This window comes from Myotis nattereri (assembly GCF_964212035.1).
Source record: "Myotis nattereri genome assembly, chromosome: 1".
NCBI lineage: Eukaryota > Metazoa > Chordata > Mammalia > Chiroptera > Vespertilionidae > Myotis > Myotis nattereri.
The window spans coordinates 188,168,854-188,191,329 of NC_138075.1; the positions used below are offsets into that span (position 1 = coordinate 188,168,854).

Genomic DNA, 22,476 nt, shown 5'->3' on the forward strand with positions numbered 1-22,476 from the left:
TTTCTGTTATTCCACTTCTTACTGTTTATAATTTTTGTCTCTTCCTATATATTTTGCAATGCACACACATATATAGTTTTATTTATAGAAACTAGACACAGAATACATATTCTTCTGCAACATTTTTTCATTAAAATATATCATTGACCTTTTACATGTTAATACATGTAGCTCTACCCCATCAGTCTAATGGCTGCATTATTTACTTTTCTGTCTTGATAAAAAGTTATAAAATAGAACTTCTGTCATATTTCACAATTCTTTTTTTTATAAAATATATTTTATTGATTTTTTACAGAGAGGAAGGGAGAGAGATAGAGAGTTAGAAACATCGATGAGAGAGAATCATCGATCAGCTGCCTCCTGCACATCTCCTACTGGGGATATGCCCGCAACCCAGGTACATGCCCTCGACCGGAATCGAACCCGGGACCTCTCAGTCCGCAGGCCGACGCTCTATCCACTGAGCCAAACCGGTTTCGGCAATATATTTCACAATTCTATATAGTGATCATATACTTTTATAGTTAGATCATATTTCCTGCCATTATAAATTCATATTCTTTATCTGGCATGTTTTGCTATTAGTAGAGAAGCCCTTCCCTCCCATGGCTGTCCCCTCCCCCCACGCCCCACATTTTTCTTACGTCTGCTATATGCATCTCCTTTCTTCTGCAACAGGTGAATAGCAAGCATTCACAGATGAAGGAACAGTAGTCAGTTTTTAGGCTTCTTAGGCACAGTTGCACATAAAAATAACCTCCTGTGGAGAACTCTTTTTATATTTCAATAATTGCCATTGTAGAAGCAGGTGTTTGGAATCCCACTCAAGGGAGAACTAGTGATGGAAGAGATAGGGTAGAGGAAGATGAAGTTTCCTTGACTACAGTCTCATGGGAAAGTCACAGGGCCAGGTAGAGTCCCAGGGGCCTTGCACCACACCCCAGGCCTTCAGCAGAGGCAGAGTCATGTAGCAATGGTGCCATTATTGACTTCTGCAATAATGTTCACACAGAACAGGACATGGAGGCAGAGACAGGATGATGGTGTGGCAGGGATCAAAATGATATCATTTCTTGGCCATATATCACGTGGAAATAGAGTCTCCTTGTTTCTGCAATATATATATTGCAAAATGCTTTGCAGTTTCCAAGAACTTCTCAAATTCATGATTTCATTATGGGCTCCACAGTCTACCTCATGCTTTTGAAAATATGGGTATTCTTCTGTCCCTATTGTCAGACTGAGAAACTATGCTCAGAGTCTAAGTGATTTTTCCAAGCTGGCAAGGAAAGAGCTGGACTTGGAATTCTCTTTATTTTGATTCAATCCCTGGTCCCCCTCCAAAATAACACCATACTTGTCCCTAGTCTTCATGTACCAGACAGTGCTCTGGAGGTATGAATACATGCCATTGATTCTACCAGCATGACAAATACCTCAAGAAATTTAAAATAGCATCATATTCAAACTCTTTACCCAACTGACATATTATTTCATTTTCTCTAGTCTTTGAGTTTGCTTAGTAACTATTATAACACAAGGAAACAGAAACTTTACTAATCAAGCACAAAGAAGGTTAACAGACATTTTTTCAGTAACGTGGTTCTGAAGGCAGAACAAATGGGAGAGGCTGAGGGAGTCTCATGATCAAGGGATTCCCTGCAGCATCACTGAAGTTCAGAGATAACTATTAGCTCAAACATTTAGCTTTTATAGAATAGACCTCTGGTTGTCTTTTGTGCGTATCCTGAAAGCTTGTTTGGATATAGATCAGAAAAACAGAAAGAGATTGAATTAGAAACTCTATCTGGAACCTGGTACGATTAAAGCTGCAACACATTTCTTGGGCAGTTTTAGATTCCAGAGGAGTAGAAACAGGCTTTAAACATTTCCATAGCTCCTACAGTGCTAACTCTGTCCTGCACACAGACAGCACAATAAATCATGGCTAACATTTGCATAGCACTTTCTACATGTTAGGCACTGTTGTAGGCATTTTACACGAAGTAATTTATTTAATCCTTACAACAATTCTATGAGATAGATTTACCATTATCATCCTTGCTTTATGGACAAGAAAACCGAGGTACAGAGAAGTCAAATTACTTGCCAAAAGTCAGGCAACCAGAGCCAGACTGGCTTAGCAGCCTGGGACCCAGGGTATGTTCTAAACAAAACAGTATTCTATCATCTGTTTGAGTGTCCTGAATTCCTCAGGAATATCTGTTTTACCCAAGAAGTGGGTACAGTGTGCACTGTGATATAATTCACCCATTTGCTTTCTTTCTCAGGTCTTCTGTGGCCAGGGCCACGAAGAGAGAGTGTGTGAAGCCATGGGTGATTGGCCTCATCACCTTTTTATCCCTGATTGTCCTGGCCGTGTGCATTGGACTCATTGTTCATTATGTGAGATACAGTAAGTCGGGCTGCCCTGGCATCATGTGATTTATCCCAAATATTTCCTCCTGTACATTCCTGTTTTCGTTAGCCGCAGGCTTATTCATTCATTACTACAATTCATTTGCATAGCTGGTACGAAGAACGCTTTACCTGCCTTGTTTCATGTTTAATCCTCACGAGCCAAGCAGATTCTTTCTTCCATCTTTAATGAAGCAACGCTTCCTACTGGGAACAGCATGCTCGTTTTTATATTCATTAATAATCAACTCTTAATTAGGGGAAGACCATAGGATAGCTAGAGTCCAGTGGCTTGAGTTGTTTGAGGTTATAGGGCAATCACCTTGATTTAAAATAATTATAACTCATTGAAATCCTGACAGCCCAATTAATTAATCACATAATCAGGGACTATAAAAAATAAGTAGGCTCTATTCTGTGCTGGTAAGTTAGAAAAATGTTCAGAGTGATATATTATTGAAGAAATGTTTATTTCTGTTATTTTAAATCTCATCTTGGGATGTATTATAAGTGAGTAAAGAGGACAGGATCTGCTGAGAAGGCTAATTATAAGGAGATTCACTCTGCAGTAATTGGGTACCTCACTGCTGAATGAAACGTGAACACTGCTGTGCTATTGGAAAGATCCCCAGGGTACTCCAGAACTGTTTTTTAAGTGCACGACAACCCTTCTGAAGTTTCCTTCTATTTTGCCTCAGGTTTTAATTAGTTGACTCCACTATGACCTATTGGTTTAATATCTCCCTTACTGGCTAGATAATGCTTTGATGTTCAAGACCCTGTAACTAAAGAGGCTAATAACTTGATTCTAATTTAATTGGGAATTTGCAGAAGTTTCTTTCTTGTAAAGAGAAATGGTGGTCTGTAATTTGGTGATCTGCTAGCAGACACAATCCAGTCTTAATTATCCAAGCAAGATGGATCATTAATGAGCAGTTTAAAGGAAAAAAAAGTAATGTAAAGATTATTTTTGGTAGAATTTCCCCACATGCAGGTCTTTGAATTTGAAGTATTTGTATTTTGAAAATTTTTCTGGAGCTTGTTTTTAATAAAAAAATAGTAGCTGAAATAACTTCACAATCCTATAATTCTGTTATGAATATATTGAGTCCCATGATGTTGTAAGCATTATCACTCTTCTTCATTGATGCCTAGGACTACATTGCATTCATTTTTGTATTTTCAGAAATTAAGAGGATTCTTGCACATATTAGAAACTTAATTAATGTCTATTAAATACAGAATAAAAAACAAGTGAGTCATACCTATGATATTTTCTAGGGGCATATTTTGGCTTATCTGACTTCATAAGGAGTCCCAAGTAATACTAGGGGTCTCCATACCTGAGTGAGAGAAAATGTTTCTTATTTTTCTCCTTTGCTTCTTCCCAAGCCAAGTGTTTATAGAGGCTTAAAATCTTATTCATATGCATACAGTGAAAACCTGGCAAGATTTTTCCAGTAACCTGTTCCTGGATCCTATTGTTTGGATGATCAGTTGAGTAATATGGAACACAGTTTCTACTGCCCACACAGCACACCTGAATAAACGATTGTTATGATGTGCGTTACTGTCATAATTGCGACCTGCCCTCTGTGAGTGGATATAGCACATGTGCACTTGGAGATGGTACACCTAGATAACACAGCTAAACCAAACAAATCTATTACAGAAACAGATAGATAAAGCTGGAAGTGATCAGACTTGAAAAAACATTGTTTTGGCATAAAGCCCAGGACAGCGCAGATTTGTGTGTGTCCACGGGCCTTTGAAGCTGCATTCCTGTCCCCTCTGTGATTTGAATGACAGAAGGTGAATCTATTATAAGTAACATCATTGTAGGTTATAGGATCACAAACCTGTTAGAAAACTTATGTTCCTCCTTATTTTTTTTACTTTTCTGTTAACATTCCCAATGATATTCTTCAACAACTACACATGCCATATAATTTTGACAATTGGGAATATGTTTTGACACTTAGTGATCTGTTTGAGTCATCTGATCAAAGTAAAATATTGACTACAGATAATTGTTTATTTGGTTGAAGTATATGGAATTGCTGATATTTGACCATTTTTGACCTACACGAACGGCAATTTTAAATGACTTAATCCAGTGGTTCTCAATCTTCTGGCCCTTTAAATACAGTTCCTCATGTTGTGACCCAACCATAAAATTATTTTCGTTGCTACTTCATAACTGTAATGTTGCTACTGTTATGAATCGTAATGTAAATATCTGATATGCAGGATGGTCTTAGGCGACCCCTGTGAAAGGGTTGTTTGACCGCCAAAGGGGTCGAGACCCACAGGTTGAGAACCACTGATTTAATCTAATGATTAAATAAACAGCACCAAAACAGGTCTAAGGATATAGAAGAGTCTGTTCTTTTCCTTTTTAGAACCTTACTATTCAACATGTGGTTGGGTGCCAGCAGCATCAGCCTAGTGCTTGATGGATGAGCTTGTTAGAAAAAATGCAGAGTCTTGGGCCCAAATTCAGACCTAAGGGAAACTATCGGTCAATATTTCAATAGATTAGAAACCTTACTTAAAATTGTGTACATTTCCAGGGCTCTGCCTGCATTTCAGCTTGCACTGGCCATTCAGGGAAGGGAGGTGAGGAAGCAGGGAGGAAGGTAAAAACTCTCCAGTACCTCATTTAGGTGGCTAATGCTCAGCAGACCTTGACCCTTCATTCTCTCCAGCCTGACTTCCCTCTCCTTCATGTGTCACTCCAGACCTTGTTAGAGTCTGATTGATGGCCATGATGTTCTTTTGAAATTTACCAGGAGTTATTTTGCATAAGTTGCATATAACAAGATATTTTTCTTATAGCTTCAATGAGTGGGTTTGTTTGTTTGCTTCCATCCCAAGAAGCAGTATGTAAAGAACATTTGTGCTTTGGGAGTTAGACCTTAGGTTGAAGCCCTGTTCTGTGTTTTTTTTTTTTTTTCTGGCTATTCATGTTGAGGTTAGGCAATTTATTCACATTTCTGAGGCTATATCCTGTGTCTGATAAATGTGGATAATACTGCCTTCCCATGAGGGTTATTATAAATTAAACTAGATATGTGAGTATGTCTGGGACACAGGTGTCCAATGTTATTTTTATTTTCCTTGGGGTTTAAGTGCAAAGGGAACATATAAGAAGCAACAGAGAAGAGCAGAGAGCTTGAGATTGGGTGAAACACGCTCCATTTTCCTGTGATAACCATACAAAATAGTCTTGATCACCATTGTATTTCTAATGCTCAGTACAGAGTCCCTCACAGAAAAGGTAGATGGCATTAATATTTGTTTAATGAATTTTCTGAGGGCTCTGTGCTTGCTTTGTGTATCATGGGGTAGATGAAACGCTTTCCTGAATGAATTCTTCAGCAGGCCCCAATCTGGGCTGCTTAAACTAAATGCACAAATGGAGACAATGGCTAAGGAAGCCGACAAGCTCCAATTCCTGTGGCTGTCAGGGGAAAGAAAATAAATAGTGTGAAAAGGGAGCCAGGTGAAACTAAATAGTGTCCCTGGAAGTGTATGCCAGGTGGCAGCTCTAGCTTCTTAAACTATATACTGAACTCCTAGCATTTTAAACCCTATCTTCATCTTATTCCTTAGTCAAAGTAAATATTCTTACACTAGAGTCCTATGGCCAGAATTATGGAAGAAACCTACTTTTGGAATAAAAAATGCATTTACTCTTGAGAAGTTTCTAAATCCATCCATGTGTGTTTGCTCAGATGGCGTGACTTGCTACCTCCTGTTGCTTGTTCAGGAATGGATAACACATGACTAATTAACCCACAGGAACACCAAGCATTTCTTATGGCTTTTACACTCTAAATCTCATGATGATTAACGTTGTTGTCTTTTCTTCTGAGATAATCATGAAGCTCAGGGCAGGATGATGCAGATGCCGACATGGGTACAAACATTATTTCCAGTCTCAACCTTTCTAGCAACCACTAAATGGGAAAATGATAATGCTTCACACACATCTGATAAAAATTATGATGGGTTTTTATCTCTTTTCTTGTAGATCAAAGGAAGACCTACAATTACTATAGTACATTGTCATTTACAAGTGACAAACTGTATGATGATTTTGAAAGAGAGGCTTCTAAAAATTTCACAGAAATGAGCCAGAGAATTGAATCAATGGTAAGCATTTTTTCCCCTCCATTTCCAGGGCCCTCACTTTTTTAACCATAATGTTTAGTACCTTAGCTTCTATAACATCTATTCCACTGATCTTGCATATCTTTGCAAAATAAGAAGAGCCCCCTCCCTAAGTGATATAAAACAAAATCACAATTCATGATTTCAGAGAGTATGATGTGCAGAACTGAACCAAATGACCTTAGCCATTTCTTTATGTTTCTCCTACTCACCCTTCCTTAGCTAGGGCTACATGCTTAATCAGCAAAACCCAGAAATTCTGGGAGTGTGAGGATTGATGTATCCTAGACTTCTTAAAGAAGAAACCTTGAGCAAAAGACCACCAGATTAAAACTATTGAAACACATACTTGAATAGTATTTTTGTATTTAAAAATCTAATCTTGGACCAGTTTTTGGTAATAAGTGCATAAGAAATCCATGGGTACTCATTCTATCATGAAGGCATCAACATTATCCTGAGGGATGAATGAAATATTTTAAGAAGTAGAAAAATAAGTAGTATTGGCCAAAAGAGCAAGGGCCTGGGTGGTGACTTCTTATTGTCAGATTACTTAGAGAAAAATTTAGATGTTTCCTGATATTTTGTGAGGTAATTAGTGGTATGATGTGATAGAAAGCCTCCTAGGCTAGGAGTTGGGACATCTATTTTTCAATACCATGTACTAGTGATGTGCTCTTTGGGGCATCACTTATCATTCTGGACAAATTTTTTTATGTGGATATTAGGGCATTAAGACTGGATCATTTCCAAATCATCTTCCAGTTCCAACACCCCAAGTAAAAACAGAATGGCAGTGAGTTGCCTGGATACTGCCTGGTAGACTAGAAGCCTGAGGATTCGTACACCTTGCTGAGGAGGAGGTCAAATCTTGGTTGTATTTGTAAACACCAAGTCAGGGAAATATCTGAATAAGCTCCTCTTTAAAGCAATATATATATATATATATAGTGAGTGGCCAGATTATTATGACTACCTGATGTTTGTAGGCAAATTAGCTATAATTTCACACTGAAGTTGCTAGAGGGCCAGACCATTATAAATAGGGAAGCAGGTTGTTTACCATGACAGTAGAAGTGATTTTTTTTCTGAAGATATGGGTAAAAAATGTGATTTAACAGCCTTTGAACGTGGGATATATTTGAATGTGAGTGGCCAGATTATTATGACCATTTGACATTTGTAGGCAAATTAGCCATACACTGAATCGTATGGGATATGGAAGCCGAAAGCCTGTTCGAACGCCTTTGCTGTCTGCAGTTACCAACATAAAACATCTTCAATTCGCATAGGAACACAAGGATTGGACAGTCGAGCATTGGAAAAAAGTCATGTGGTCCAATGAATCGTTTCCAGTTGCATCATGCAGATGGCAGAGTGAGAATTTGACAGAAACAGCACGAAAGCATGCACCTCACATGCATGAGTACAACCCTTCAAGCTGGTGGGGGCAGTGTTATGGTTTGGGCATGTTTTCCTGGCATGATTTGGGCCCTTTAATTCATGTGGAACAACGTCTGAATAGCACAACATACCTAAGTATCATTGCTGATCAAGTTTATCCTATCATGTTGATGGCATATCCCAATGGAGGTGGCTTCTTCCAACAAGACAATGCGCCATGCCACGGTGCTCGTATTGTGCAGGAGTGGTTTCAAGAACATGAGGGAGACTTTACCTTGCTTAGGTGGCCCCCACAATCACCAGATCTCAATCCAATTGAGCATTTGTGGGACAAAGTTAAAAGAGCCATCAGGCAGCTGGTTCCACAACCATCAGATCTCACAGAACTGGACAGTGCTATTCATCAGGCATGGTGTCAGATTCCTCGCATCACCTTTCAACATCTCGTGGAGTCAATGCCAAGAAGAATCGCCCCAGTATTGAAGGCAAAAGGTGCCCCAATGAAGTGCTGATGGGGTGGTCATAATAATCTGGCCACCCACGTTCAAATATATCCCACATTCAAAGGCTGTTAAATCTTGTTGTTTGCCCATATCTTCAGAAAAAAATCACTTCTACTGTCGTGGTAAACAACCTGCTTCCCTATTTATAATGGTCTGGCCCTCTAGCAACTTCAGTGCAAAATTATAGCTAATTTGCCTACAAAAGTCAGGTGGTCAGAATAATCTGGCCACTCAGTGTATATATTTATATATATATACTAGAGGCCTGGTGCACATTTGTGTACTGGGAGGGGGGGTCTCTCAGCCTTGCCTGTGTGCCCTCTCGCAGTCTGGGACCCCCTGGGGGATGTCTATCTGCTGGCTTAGGCCTGCTCCCCCTGAGCAGGCAGGTGGACATCCCCCGAGGGGTCCTTAGAGATGTTCTGTGGAGATGGGAGAGGCTCCCATCAACCCCACTGCACTCACCAGCCTGTGGGAGCGCACTGACCACTGGGGGGGGGGGGGCAGCTCCTGCATTCAGTGCACATCATAGTGACTGATCTTCCATCATTTGGTAGATTTGTATATTAGCCTTTTATTATATAGGGTAAGTTTTTCACCAGGTTTGGAAACCATGTGACACTCATGCACTCATATCTCTAACCCAATTACTAGTTGGCAGAATTAATTCATTTCCCTTGTATACTTTTATCTATATCTCAGGATGTGAATATTGACTGTTACTTTTCAAAAAACAGTCTGTTTATTCTCTTTTATCTCTTTTTGAGTGTAGTACAACTGATGTCACTTCAGACCCCTCTCTTATGGTTCCCAAGCTCCTATAAGTCCCAAGGCAGAGTTCAGTGGAAATCACTTGAGTAGAATACTAAAAAAGGGTCCTCAAGTTTGGCACATGGTGATATGTTGGTCATTGTGTTTTGTTTTTAATTGAAAAAAATGTAAACTTTAAATTAGCTTGCAGAATTTCAAGGAATTGTTGCTGGAATAATCTGAATATTTTTTGGAACAGGTGAGAAATGCATTTCATAAATCTTCATTGAGGGGAGAATTCGTCATCTCTCACATTATCAGATTCAGGTATGTAGATCTAAATTACTTCAGAATACAAATTAAAGCTAAAGCTGTTGATGTAATCAGTTTATAAATGCTGTTTAAAATGTTATAATATAATGCAATTCAATTTCACAAATATTCATTTCGCACCTATTCTGTGTAAGTCATGGGTTACAATGTGTCTTGCTGATTTTCTAAGTGCAAAATAAAGCATTTGCAAGATGATTGAGAGTTTCAGAAATATTATTGGTGGCTATGTTATAGAATTATGGTTTTTTTTTTTTTTGGCAAATTCTAGCACAAATAGGCACCTACCACATCTTTCGGTTTAATAGTAAATAGTGTAAGTAGATAAAGTTTGTCTTCACCTCTTGGTTTTCCTTCTCAATTTTCTTTGCTATCTTTTATTTTACCCTTTCTGCTCCAAGTATTTAAGATCTTAGATCTGACTATCAACCGTGAATAAATAGTAATTTAGAGCACATTTTATGCAAAGCACTATATGAGGATTTTAAATAATATATTGTCTTAATGAAAATTACTTGTATTTTTCAAAAATAGGATAAGAACTCTTTCCAATATTATTTCAATGACAAAACTCCAAGATTCACTTCTTAGTCTATTACTTTGTTGACATCTTTGAGGTGTTACTTTGCTCACTTTCACCTGAAAATTCTGTCCTCTTTAGTATTTGAAATATTATTCTTTCTTGGATCTCTAATCTTTTCTCTCTAAAGAGGACTGCATCCACATGTGTTATTGAAATCCAAGTGTATTTTTCCAGTCTAAACTATTTTCCTGGCTTCTAGAACTATATGCCTGCCCAAGGACATTTCCACATGGAAGTTCCACAGAAATATCTTGGAGTCAAGGAAAACCCAGTCTAATGAGAAACTTAGGAGTCATCATACACTCCTTTCTTTCCTGGATCCCTCACACATGGATAACAAAGTTATGCCAATTCTATCTTCCCAACCACTTTCCAATTTATTTCTTCACCCTACAAACCTTACTGTTCATTATGTTTTCTTCTGTTACTGCAGGAGGAAGAAGTGAAGTGTGTTGGAAAGATAAAGTTAGTCTTTCCAACTAAGATGGAGATGCTAGGGAACCATATGAGCCTGAAATATGAGTCTAACTTGGGTATAAATGAAATTTCTCAAAAAAAGGGTAATGAAAGATAAAAAGAATGTTTGATGAAAAAAAGCTTGATGAAGAACAAACATGTGTAAGGAGATTCACAAAAAATAGGAAACTAGGCAATAGGGAAGAAGCAGAAAAAAAAAAGAAAATTCATGACAGATGCACAAAATTCAAGAAGAGACGGAAAGAATTGTCTGATGTCTGAGTCAATGAGGAAGTCATTTAGTGTAGAAGACTCAGTGGACGGGGAGGGGAGGAAGCAGTGTGCAAAGAAGTAAGTATGAGGTAGAATGTAATTTATCCATTCAAGAAGGTTTATAGTGATAAGAAGGTGAGAGATACATTGAATTTCTGGGGTAGGGAGAGGATTTTGTTTGTTTTTGTTTCTATAAGCCAGGCAGTATAGGAATATTTTAAGAGACTGAAGAAGAAATAATTGATGTGCGGGGTTGCTGAAAGGCAATGAGATACATAACAATAATCTCTTTAAAGCCCTATTTGTTTCTTCAGATTACAAAAGCTATACAAAAAGATACACAGTTCAACAACACAGTATTACATAAATAGAACCTGAAAGCTCCCTCTCCAATAATTCCACTTCCAGAAAGAACTCATCTTCTTAACCGTCTATTTTGCTCATATTTTCAATGACTGAATGTACATCTATTCCATTTTTTAGTTGGCTGTATAGTATTTCACTACAAGTATGTATCAGGGTCAATTTAGCCAATGCCCTTTTGATGGACACTTGGGTTGTTACATATTTTTGGATTTAAAAACAAGGTTATGATGAACATATGCATACATATCTCCTTGTACATACAAGAGGGTATTTGAAGATTAAATTTCTAAAAGCAGAAATACTGCATCAGAGAGGGTGGATAATAAAATTTATAATAAAAAAACTCACCTCAAAAAGTAAGATTCTAATTTATAATTCTATTTACAATTTATGTAAGAGTTAATGCCATGTAGAGGTAGGAGTAAGATTCTATGGGAATTGATCATATGTGAAAAACATGGGGTGGAGCAGCTGACAGAATGAGAAAGAGTAGTCAAGGCTGAATCCAAGTCAGTAACTCATTCAAATAACAAAGGTTAAGTAACACTCTACCTTGAAAATACAATCACATAGAGTCAACATAGTTTGGTCAAGCTTTCTAAGATTCTTAGGATTTGGGAGTTGTTTAGGAGAGCCTGAAGGTTGCTTAGGAAAAATTATTGGTTTTAAGTCGCTGGGAGTTAAGCCTGAAAGCTAAAGCCAGAGTCAATTTCATATTCAGTAAACATTATACTTGATAATTAAAAAAATAATTTTTGATTGATTTCAGAGATGAAGGGAGAGGAAGAGAGAGATAATAACATCAATGATGAGAGAATCATTGATTGGCTGCCTTCTGCCCATTCCCTCCCTACCCCCACTAGAGATCCAGTAGCAACATGGGTATGCATGCACCCTGACTAGGAATCGAACTGTGACCTGCTGGTTCATAGGTCAATGTTCAACAACTGAGCCATACCGGTGATGCTATATTTGATAATTTTGAATGGCTGACAAGAGAAGTGTCTTTTTATATCAATAGCCATGTACTTAACCGGGTCCTTTGGTTGTAATAGAAACCATGAACATACTAGCTTATTACTATCAGAGAGGCTGAGTTGGGAGTTCTATATGTGGTAACCAATAGAAATATAGAAGAAAATAAACTAGAACTTTTAAAATTACATGTATGGATTTGTTTTTGTGTTTCAAAAGAATGATAAAGAAAAATATACTATATAATAAAAGTGTAGAATGCAAATTGACCCCTGACTGGGAGTTGACTAGGAGTTCGACCAGGGGGTAGTGGCAGGAGGCCGGGGGAAGGAAGGGAGCCCCAGGCCAACAGTGGCAGCAGGCAGCTGAGGGAAGGGAGTGAGTAACTGCTGGCAGCCGGCAGTCGCTAGGGACCCTACCAGTGCATGAATTTCATGCACTGGGCTCCTAGTATATGCTATTACTGCAAATTTTATTCTAAACTATATTTTAAAACCACATTTTTTTTCTTTCTGGTCCACAGTAAAGAGGAAAATGGAGTGTTGGCTCACATGCTGCTGATTTTTAGATTTCGCTCTACTGAGGATCCTGAAACCATAAATAAAATTATTCAACGTGTTCTACATGAAAAGCTGTATGATGCTGTAGGGCCCCCTAAATTAGATCCTGAATCAGTTGAAATAAAAAGTAAGTTTATTTTTCTTACTTAGTTTAATTCTCTTACATAAAATATCTCCATGTTAAGTTTGGTCTTGGGCAATGATTTTCAGAAAATTATTTTGGATGCCCTTTAATTATGGAGTCTTGCCACTAGTAGAACATTTCTTTGGGACCAAATTGGTCCTAATAAAGTATTTTAATTTTTTATACTACCCAAAACTTATGGCTTGCATGCAAGTTTGTCATTAAGTAATTGTGAAATTCATTTAAATATTTGTATATTTAACCCAATATATATAAAATAGTATTATTTCAACAGTCAATGTACAAATTATTATGAGTATCTACACTAATAAAAGAGAAAAATGGTAATTGGTGTACAGCGCTACCCTTTTCATTGGCTAATCAGGGCCATATGCAAATTAACTGCCAACTAAGATGGCGGCTAATTTGCATATGTAGGCACAATGCAGGGAGGCGAAAGGGAAAGCAGGAAGAAGCCCCCTGCCACTGACAGTGATCGGAAACCCAGGGGGGAGCTAAGAGCTGGGGGGCAGGGCAAAGGCGGCCCTGGGGCCGCCTTTGCCCTGCCCCCCAGCCATGATCGGAGAATCAGGCACCTTTGCCGCCCTGGCCAGTGATAGCAGGAAGTAGGGGTGGAGCCAGCGATGGGAGCTGGGCACGGTCGAAACTGGCAGTCCCGGGAGCTAGGGGTCCCTTGCCTGGGCGTAAAGCAGAGCCCATGATCGCGGGGCCGCTGCAGCTGTGGGTCCCCGCTGCCCGAGCTGGACACCTCAGCCAGAGGCATCCTGCAGGGGCAGGGACGGAGCCTGCGCGACCACTGCGGGTCCCCGCTGCCCAGGCCGGACGCCTAGGCCAGAGGCGTTAGGCCTGGGCAGGGGCAGAGCCTGCAACCGTGGGGAGCTGGGAGTCCCCTGCCCAGGCCTAATGCCTTGGCCAGAGGCGTTAGGCCTGGGCAGGGACAGAGCTTTCAACTGCGGGGATCTGGGGGTCCCCTGCCCAGGCCTAACGCCTCGGCCAGAGGTGTTAGGCCTGGGCAGGGGCAGAGCCTGCAACAGCGGGGAGCTGGGGATCCCCTGCCCAGGCCTGACACCTCTGCCGGAGGCCTCAGGCCTGGTCAAGGGGCCGATCCAGTGATTGGTGATTGGAGGGTGATGAGGGTCAACTCCTCTGGCCGAGGCATCAGGCCTGGGTGGGGGGCGGAGCCGGGGATTGGAGGGATATGATGGTACCCTTGCCCAGGCTTGAAGCCTGGGTCAGAGGCGTCAGGCTTGGGCGGGGGGTGGAGCAAGCCATCAGAGGGAGATGGGGGTCCCCTGCCCAGGCATGATTCCTGGGCCAGAGGCCTCAGGCCTGGGCGGGGGTCAGAGCCAGTGATCGGGGGGAGATGGGGGTCCCCTGTCCAAGCCTGTAACCTCTGGCGGAGGCGTCAGGCCTGGGCAAGGGGCCAATCAGGCGATCGGAGGGTGACGGGGGTCTACGCCTCTGGCCGAGGCATCAGGCCTGGGCAAGGGGCAGAGCCAGCAATCGGAGGGGTCCTGCGATTGGAGGGTGATGGGAGTCAACGCCTGAGGGCTCCCAGTATGTGAGAGGGGGCAGGCTGGGCTGAGGGACAATTCCCCCCCCCCCCCAGTGCACGAATTTCGTGCACCGGGCCCCTAGTATATCTATAATAATAAAAGCATAATATGCTAATTAGACCAGACAACCTTCCAGACAACCTTCCGGACTAAGCCGTGGCGCTGTGAGGCCGAGGCAGAAGCAACTGCAGTGGCTATGGGGTCCGAGTCCCTTGTGCGAATTTTATGCATCAGGCCTCTAGTATATGTATATATGCATATACTGTATATGTGCATATATATATATATATATAATACTAAGGCTTTGAAATCTAGTGTATATTTTATATATATATAGTGCATTTCAATTTATATAAGCCACATTTCAAGAGCTCACTAGGCACATGTGGCTAGTGGTACAATATGGGAATTGGTAGTATTAGAAATGAGACCACAGGGAACAAGTACAAAGTGCAAATATAAAAGCTGGTAGACTTCACTAGAGGCTTAACTTGATGGTCAGCTACCTTACTTGCTTACAAAGGAGGCTTCACTAGTCAGGGCTACTACATAATTTGTGGGGCCCAGTGGAAAAGAGAAAGTTGCACTCTTCAAAAAGCAATTTAAAAAAGGGCTGTTAAAGGCAATAAAATATAAGTTCTCTCATGGCGTTTTTCTCTCATGGTCTCTTGTTTTGTCATGGTTTTTTTATTTCTTAATGTTATTTAAAGTAAAAAAAATAAAATTACTAGAATGAGTTTTACTGTTCACATTCATTCTCTGAAATGTCAATTTTAAATGCAAATATAAGAGCATTTCATTTTTACATGGAATCACAAAAATTATACAACTGTATTTCACAGCTCATACATATAGATATATATTTCAGTTTTTACCAGGTCAATGAAAACACTACACAAGGCTAACATGAGCTTTTTTATTTCCCTTGTTGAGACATGCACATTTAAAAAACATTCTCTACCTTTAGCTTAAGCAAGGATGTCTTATTTATTTATTATCATTTATTATTTATTATTATCTATGCCATTATTTTCAGCAGAAACTGTTGGCTAATACCAAGAATGATGAGAGCAAGAAAGAATATATTAGAGTGCATTGGTTGCTCATGTCTACTAAAATGTCATTGCCTCCCTTTTAAGCACCGTCTGGTTCACACAGGAAACCTGGCGTCTGGGGACTATTCCTGCCCTCTGCCTAATGTTGAGAAGTCAACGAGCTAAGGAGCCATTGGTTAGAGTGAAATGAGGATGTGAAGGCAAATCGCCTTGCTGAAACTTTGGCAGAAGGAAGACTTATACTAGTAAAGAGAGAGTATTGGTTTTAAATGGGCGTGAGAACTAATTTATGGAAATGTCACGTGGTTGTTGTACAAATGGGACTATGCCTATGGCTTTAGTAAAATAATCTGCAATAGTGGCCAATAAAAATAATATCATTGCATTTGGTCAATCAAAACTGTGGTTCAGGCCATTATTTCCCTCAAAGAGACTGTGGTCCACATGCATCTTATTTCCTGGTATCAAACTCATGTTCCTGGGCTTCAACACAAAATCACTGAATCAGAATTACTGGAAAGAGAAACAGGTATTTATATTATGAAGGTGCTCCCTATGTTACTCTATCCTCACTAAAGTTTAAGAAACACTGTTCAGATCTCTTTTCCCCAAGGCAGTGAACATATTATGTCTATGATAAAATAACTATGTTGCTTTCTTTACAACCTAGAGATATATTATCTTAAAATGGAATTAAACCAGCCTTTAGTATTTGAAGTATTCAGAGGCATTATGCAATTCTGATGAGCTGACCCTGTTCACCATTTCTGTGTATTTCAGAAATCAACAAGACAGAAACGGACAACTTTCTAAACAATTGTAAGTTTAATATATTTATTAAAATCACATGACTTGAATGTAAAATGTTAACACTAGATTATTTAGGCTTACTTTATGTGGTATTAAGGGTCAGAATAAAGTTTGAGTGTTCTGTGTACAGCTCATGGTGCTTTAGCTTACCTCTGAGGCACATTTTATTACTAAAGAATAACAAAATTGGGGGAATTTCGGAGTGGATGTATGGGTGTTCATGGCACATGTGTATTGGAAGTGAATCATGCAGTTGTTAAATAAGAGGCAAAAATATTTCTTAATGTTCTGATTGAAGATAACTATAATATATTTTCACAAAAGTTTTCTAAAGATTATAGAAAAGTAATCTGAATGTTGGTATTTTTCAGCTAGAGGAAGAAACTTGTTATTCTACACAAAATAAAATCTTCTTTATTAAAAATATATTTTTTATTGATTTCAGAGAGGCAGGGAGAGGGAAAGAGAGATAGAATCATTGATCACTGTCTCCGGGAAGCCCCTACCAGGGATCAAGCCTGAAACCTGGGCTTGTGCCCTTGACCAGAATCAAACCTGGGACCCTTCAGTCTGCAGGCCGATGTTCTATCCACTGAGCCAAACTGGCTAGGGCAAATAAAATCTTCTTGATTAATCCCATATTGTGGAAATCACAGGCAATCATAGGGCTGAAGTGTATACTGATGACATTACTGAAGGCCTAGATAACATTTTTTACCTGTATTTTAAAAATTCTGACTCTAGACCTAGAATTTCCTTCCCTCATAGCAGAGTATTGCATCAGGATTTAGAGAGTACATTAGATAGTTATAGAATAAGTACAGAATATATTTATGTTAAAAGATGGAAGGAAATACACTACTCACAAGCTCAGAATGTTGGTTGATACATAAATTTAACTAGGCATGAGACCAAAGGATAATCCTATTACTTAAATAAAATATATTCTTGTCACCAATATTTATTAGGAACCTACTATGTGCTAGTGCTGTGGTAGGCAATAGGGATATAAAGGATGAAATAATATGCCTGCACAAAGAAGCTCATACTCTAATGGGACTATATGTACAGGGACTAGTGCATGAACTAGTGCATAACTCTACAACAATAGCTCTCAAACAAGGGCAATTTTGACCCCCAAAGAATTATGCCCTATGGTGGCATTTTTGTTTATCATGATTTCGTGTGTGTGTGTGTGTGTGTGTGTGTGTGTGTGTGTGCTCACGCGCTGCTGGTATCTAGTATGTATAGGTCAGGGGTCCTTTTAAACATCCTATTACTAGTATATAAAGGACAGTCTCCCACAACTATTAAGAACTATTCATCCCAATTGTCAATACTTCCAAGGTTGAGAAACCCTGTAATAAACACCACAGGGAGAGAGGTATATGCACATACAATATATAGAGTATCATTTTTTTTTTAATGGAGGTACTAAAGGAAGCTATAATTAATCCAGTTTGAGGATGGGGAATTGTTAGAGACAGCATCCTAGAGGAAGTGATGATGACTAGTTTCAATCTTACAACATGGATGGGAGTTAAATAATGAAACACAACAGTTTAAGGAAAGGGAAAAACAAGAGAAAATGTTTGATACTACTGGAGCTCAAAGTATGAAAAACTTGGAACACAAAAACACAATTTGAAACTTAAAAGCAACCACTAACTAATGCATCATCTCTCTTGGGCAGGTTGTGGGACTCGGAAGAATAAAAGTACAAAACAGAGTGTCAGGATTGTTGGTGGGACACAGGTGGAAGAGGGTGAATGGCCATGGCAAGCTAGCCTGCAACTGGATGGGATCCATCGCTGTGGAGCAACTTTAATTAATGGCTCATGGCTTGTGAGTGCCGCTCACTGCTTCAGAATGTAAGTCCTGAACCTCATGAGTGATTGGGGGTAGGCAGATTGCTTTGGGGCTTGGCAAGAAGAAAATACCTTATGACGTTTAAGAGAGATGAGTTTAGTATATGTTAAAGAACACACACATCACAAAGAGAGTGGGAAACTCTTAAACCTTAGTAAAAGGTTTTATAGTCTGGAAATGGAAATGGCATCAAAGTGCATCTAGGTAAATTATCCATTGAAAAGCGCACAGTAATTTGTCAGAGGAAGCAGGAATTTTAAGACATCTTTGGACTTTGAGCCTGATATCAATGAGAAGAGCTATAGCTCTCTGTTGCATATCTAAGAGACAGGGAGACTAGGTGGGTTGTAGGTTTGACCCCAATGGGGGAGTTTCCCATGATAACAATTAAATATGAAGAAACCTGGTAGCAACAAATTATACAACTGAATAGGTTGGCTAGTTATATTCCAAGGGATAAAAACTTTTTAACCTGGAGTAAAATGCCCACAGTATATAGGATTGTAATGCTTTGTTAAATTATTATGCAGTCTTCTTGGTTTTCAGAGAAATGTGTATGTTTGTGGGGGTAGGTGACATGGTGCGTGTAGAATGCATTTAGTTCTCTCATCCTGTACAGGATATGCTTTCCATATATTCCTCGGAGTTACTGATGCCAGAAATGTCATAAGGCCCTAAGGTCTGGAGTGGTAACTCAGCATGAAAAGTAGCAAGATACATGCCATTGTGGTGTTTCTACCTGATCTGACCCATGAGCCAGATTCTCAGATTGTTTCTATACATAGAAATGATAATTTAAAAAACACCTCATATGGACAGATTAAATTGTTTCATGGAAACCATTATATTGGTAGCATGGCAAAGTAAAATGTATTCTTCCTCGCTGCCTTCCCAGGTATAAGGACCCAACCAGATGGACTGCCTCCTTTGGAGTGACACTATTTCCTTCTAAAATGAAACAAGGCATCCGGAGGGTAATTGTGCATGAAAAATACAAATATCCATCACACGACTATGATATTTCAGTTGCAGAGCTTTCCAGCCCCGTTCCCTACACAAATGCGGTACATAGAGTTTGTCTCCCTGATGCCTCCTATGAGTTCCGCCCAGGTGATGAGATGTTTGTGACCGGATTTGGAGCACTGCAAAATGATGGTGAGAATCTGAAGAGAAACTCAAATATAGTAATCTAATTTAGCATTCTAAGGCATTTAAAGAATGAAATGTCTTTATGCCCAAGTATGTTAGTTGTTTGGACCTGGGCCAGGTCAGGCTCCGCTTGTAAATCTAGAAGATACATAAATTCCTTCATACCTTAGGTTACTATCAAGTGCGTCGCTACTACTATAGTAATGGTGCTTGGAAAGGTATCTGAAAGAGTAAACATGTCTGAACTTTTTGCTAGGGAATTAAGGACATAAGAGATGAGGGATGATTAATATATTCAATGGTGAAGATCAAAGAATCATAAAACCACCATGCCCTCCTATTAAAATTACCTGCTAAGCTTAACAATGGAATATAAATTACTTACACCACTTGAGGTTTTTTTCCTGGGCACCTAACTTCTTATTTAAAGTGCTTAGAAAAACATGATCTCCCCAAATATTACTGTATCTGAAAAATATATAACCTAAGATTCTATATTATCATCTTATCCAATAATTATGAAAGACTTTCTTCAGGTCTATAAAACATATGTATATCAATAAATATAAAGACTATTTTTTTGCTTTAGGTAGCAGTCAAAATCATCTTCGGCAAGTGCAGGTGAATCTCATAGACACTAAAACCTGCAATAAACCTCAAGCTTACAATAATACCATAACTCCTAGGATGTTATGTGCTGGCTCCTTGGAAGGAAAAAGAGATGCATGCCAGGTAAGTGGTTTGACCTATAACTTTTTGGCCAAAAAAGTTATGCTGCATAGATTTTTGCTCACCACATATTTTGAAAAAAATTATAGATTTACAGAAAGTTGTAGAGATAGTACAGAGAGCTCCTATGTACACCTCACTCAATGTCCCTACTGGTGACATCTCACATAACTTTAGTACAACATAAAAGCTAGGAAATTGACATTGGTACAGTGTGTGCTTCTAGCTTTATGGCCTTTCATCACATGTGTAGATTTGTATAACCACCACTGCAGGTGAGAACTATTTCAACACCACAAAGATCTCCTATAGCACCCACTTTCCTCCCTCATCACTTTCTCATCACTCATACCTGTCAGTCACCAACCTGTTTTCCATATCAATAATTTTGAGAGTAAGTTTGAGAGTGCTATATAAATAGAATTACAAAGTAACTTTTTAAAAATTCCTGTTAGTGTTTTTGACTAGATTATCTCTTTATGGACAATACACTTTGTAGTTCCTCTAAGTTATACACACATAACTTATCACAGTCTACTGGTGTTCAGATTTTACTAGTTTGAGTGGAGTATACAACAGAAAACTTACCTCCTTTCAAATCTCTTTACTCTTCTCCATTTATAATATTAAATATTAATAAAAATAAAATATTATATATTTCCTCTATATGTATAGGGAACCACATCATACAATATTTTTGCTTCAAGTGCCAAACATAGAAAACTCAAGAAAAAGAAAGTGTATTTACCCATAGTTTCATTCTTTCTTTCTTTCTGGTTTTCTAAGATTCTTTTTTATCATTTCTTTTCTGCTTCAGAAACTTTTTTGACCATTCTTTTAGTGTAGTTCTGCTGGTGACAAATTTCTTTAGATGCTCTATGTCTGGCAAAATACTTGTTTCCTATTAATTTCTGAAGCATAATTTTGCCAGATATAGAATTTGGGATGTATAGTTTTTTCCACCAGCACTTAAATTATGGCCTCCTGATTCCTAATGAGGAAACTGCTAGTATTATAATTATTTTTTTCCTTATAGATAGGTTGGCATTTCTCTCTTGCTGTGTTCAAAAATTTTTCTTTGTCTTTAGTTTTCAGAAGTTTAATTATGTGCCTTGGAATGGATTTCTTTGGGTTAGCCTATTTGGGGTTTGCTCAGCTTTTTAATCTGCAGGTGTCTGCCCTTTGACAAATTTGGAAAAATTTCAGCCATTATTTCTTTGTATAGTTTTTAGCCCCACCCTCTTCTTTTTTCTCTCCATCAGGGACTCTAATGGCAGAAACATTTGTTCTTTTGTTATAGTATCAGAGGTCTCTGAGCTTCTGTTGTTCATTTTTTCCTTTTCACTCTCTTTATTGTCCAGGTTGGGTAATTTCTATCATTCTATCTTCAAATTCACTGATTTTTTATTTTGTCATCTTTATTGAGTTTTTAAAATTTTTATTTTGATTATTGTATTTTTCAGTTCTAAAATTTCCATTTGATTCTTTTTTTATATCTGCTATTTCTTTGAGGAAACTTATTATTTTTTATTTGTTTCAAGCATGGTCATAATTTCCCATGAAGACATTTTTGCAATGGCTGCTTTAAAATCTTTGTCAGATAATTCCAAACCTCAGTGTCAGTATTTGTTGGTTGCTTTCTCTCATTCGAGATTTTCTTGGTTCTTGGTATGATAATACATTTTAAATGTACCCTTGACATTTTGAGTATTGTTATGAGACTCTAGATCTTATTTAAATCTCCTATTTTAACAGGCCTCCTCTGACATGACACTGGAGGCAGGAGGGAGGTGCTGCCTCATTCTCCACTCATCCTCCCTTGACACCGAATGATGTTCCAACTGACTGCGCTATATTGGCCAGGACTCAGATTTTTAAATATTTGCTTTATTTATAGTGTTCACAGTTTTATGTTTTTTTCTTAGAGGTATTTACTTTGTATAAAAGGAATAAGTATATTCCATCTTGGTCCATTGCATAGACATCTTTTTGAACTCTGATTTTGCTTTTCAGTACATAGGCTATCACTGTCGACTTTGAACCTTAGCCAGATATGACAACCATGAACTATATGTCTTCATGCACATTACTTGATATAATCTTTGAGGGGATCAATAAGTAATTCCTTGAGTCTGTCCCTATATACTCCTATAATTTTTATTTTGGGATTTGATAGATCTTACATTTAATGTGCTCTCTAAGCCTTATTTTGGTCTTTGAAATTCCATGCTATTCTGTATGCTTTCCAGTCTGGATTCACAGAGTGGATATAATTATATTTTAAGGTTTTTTTCAACTTTCCATTTTTTCTCTCTCTCACATACATACTGCACCTGTTCCCCCCCCTTCATTGGCATCTCTTCCCT

General features: G+C 38.7%; 1 protein-coding gene across 1 annotated transcript in view; it reads left to right on the top strand.

Moving 5' to 3' along the window:
* Positions 1-22,476, top strand: part of LOC308513549 (transmembrane protease serine 11E-like) — a 78,350-nt gene that overhangs the window by 51,035 nt on the left and 4,839 nt on the right. Inside the window, exons 3-10 of the mRNA XM_081083672.1 lie at positions 2,295-2,419; positions 6,458-6,579; positions 9,514-9,581; positions 12,761-12,924; positions 16,334-16,372; positions 18,057-18,234; positions 19,128-19,387; positions 19,971-20,113. Coding sequence (XP_080939798.1) covers positions 2,295-2,419; positions 6,458-6,579; positions 9,514-9,581; positions 12,761-12,924; positions 16,334-16,372; positions 18,057-18,234; positions 19,128-19,387; positions 19,971-20,113 — 1,099 coding nt within the window. The remainder of the gene's footprint in view (positions 1-2,294; positions 2,420-6,457; positions 6,580-9,513; positions 9,582-12,760; positions 12,925-16,333; positions 16,373-18,056; positions 18,235-19,127; positions 19,388-19,970; positions 20,114-22,476) is intronic.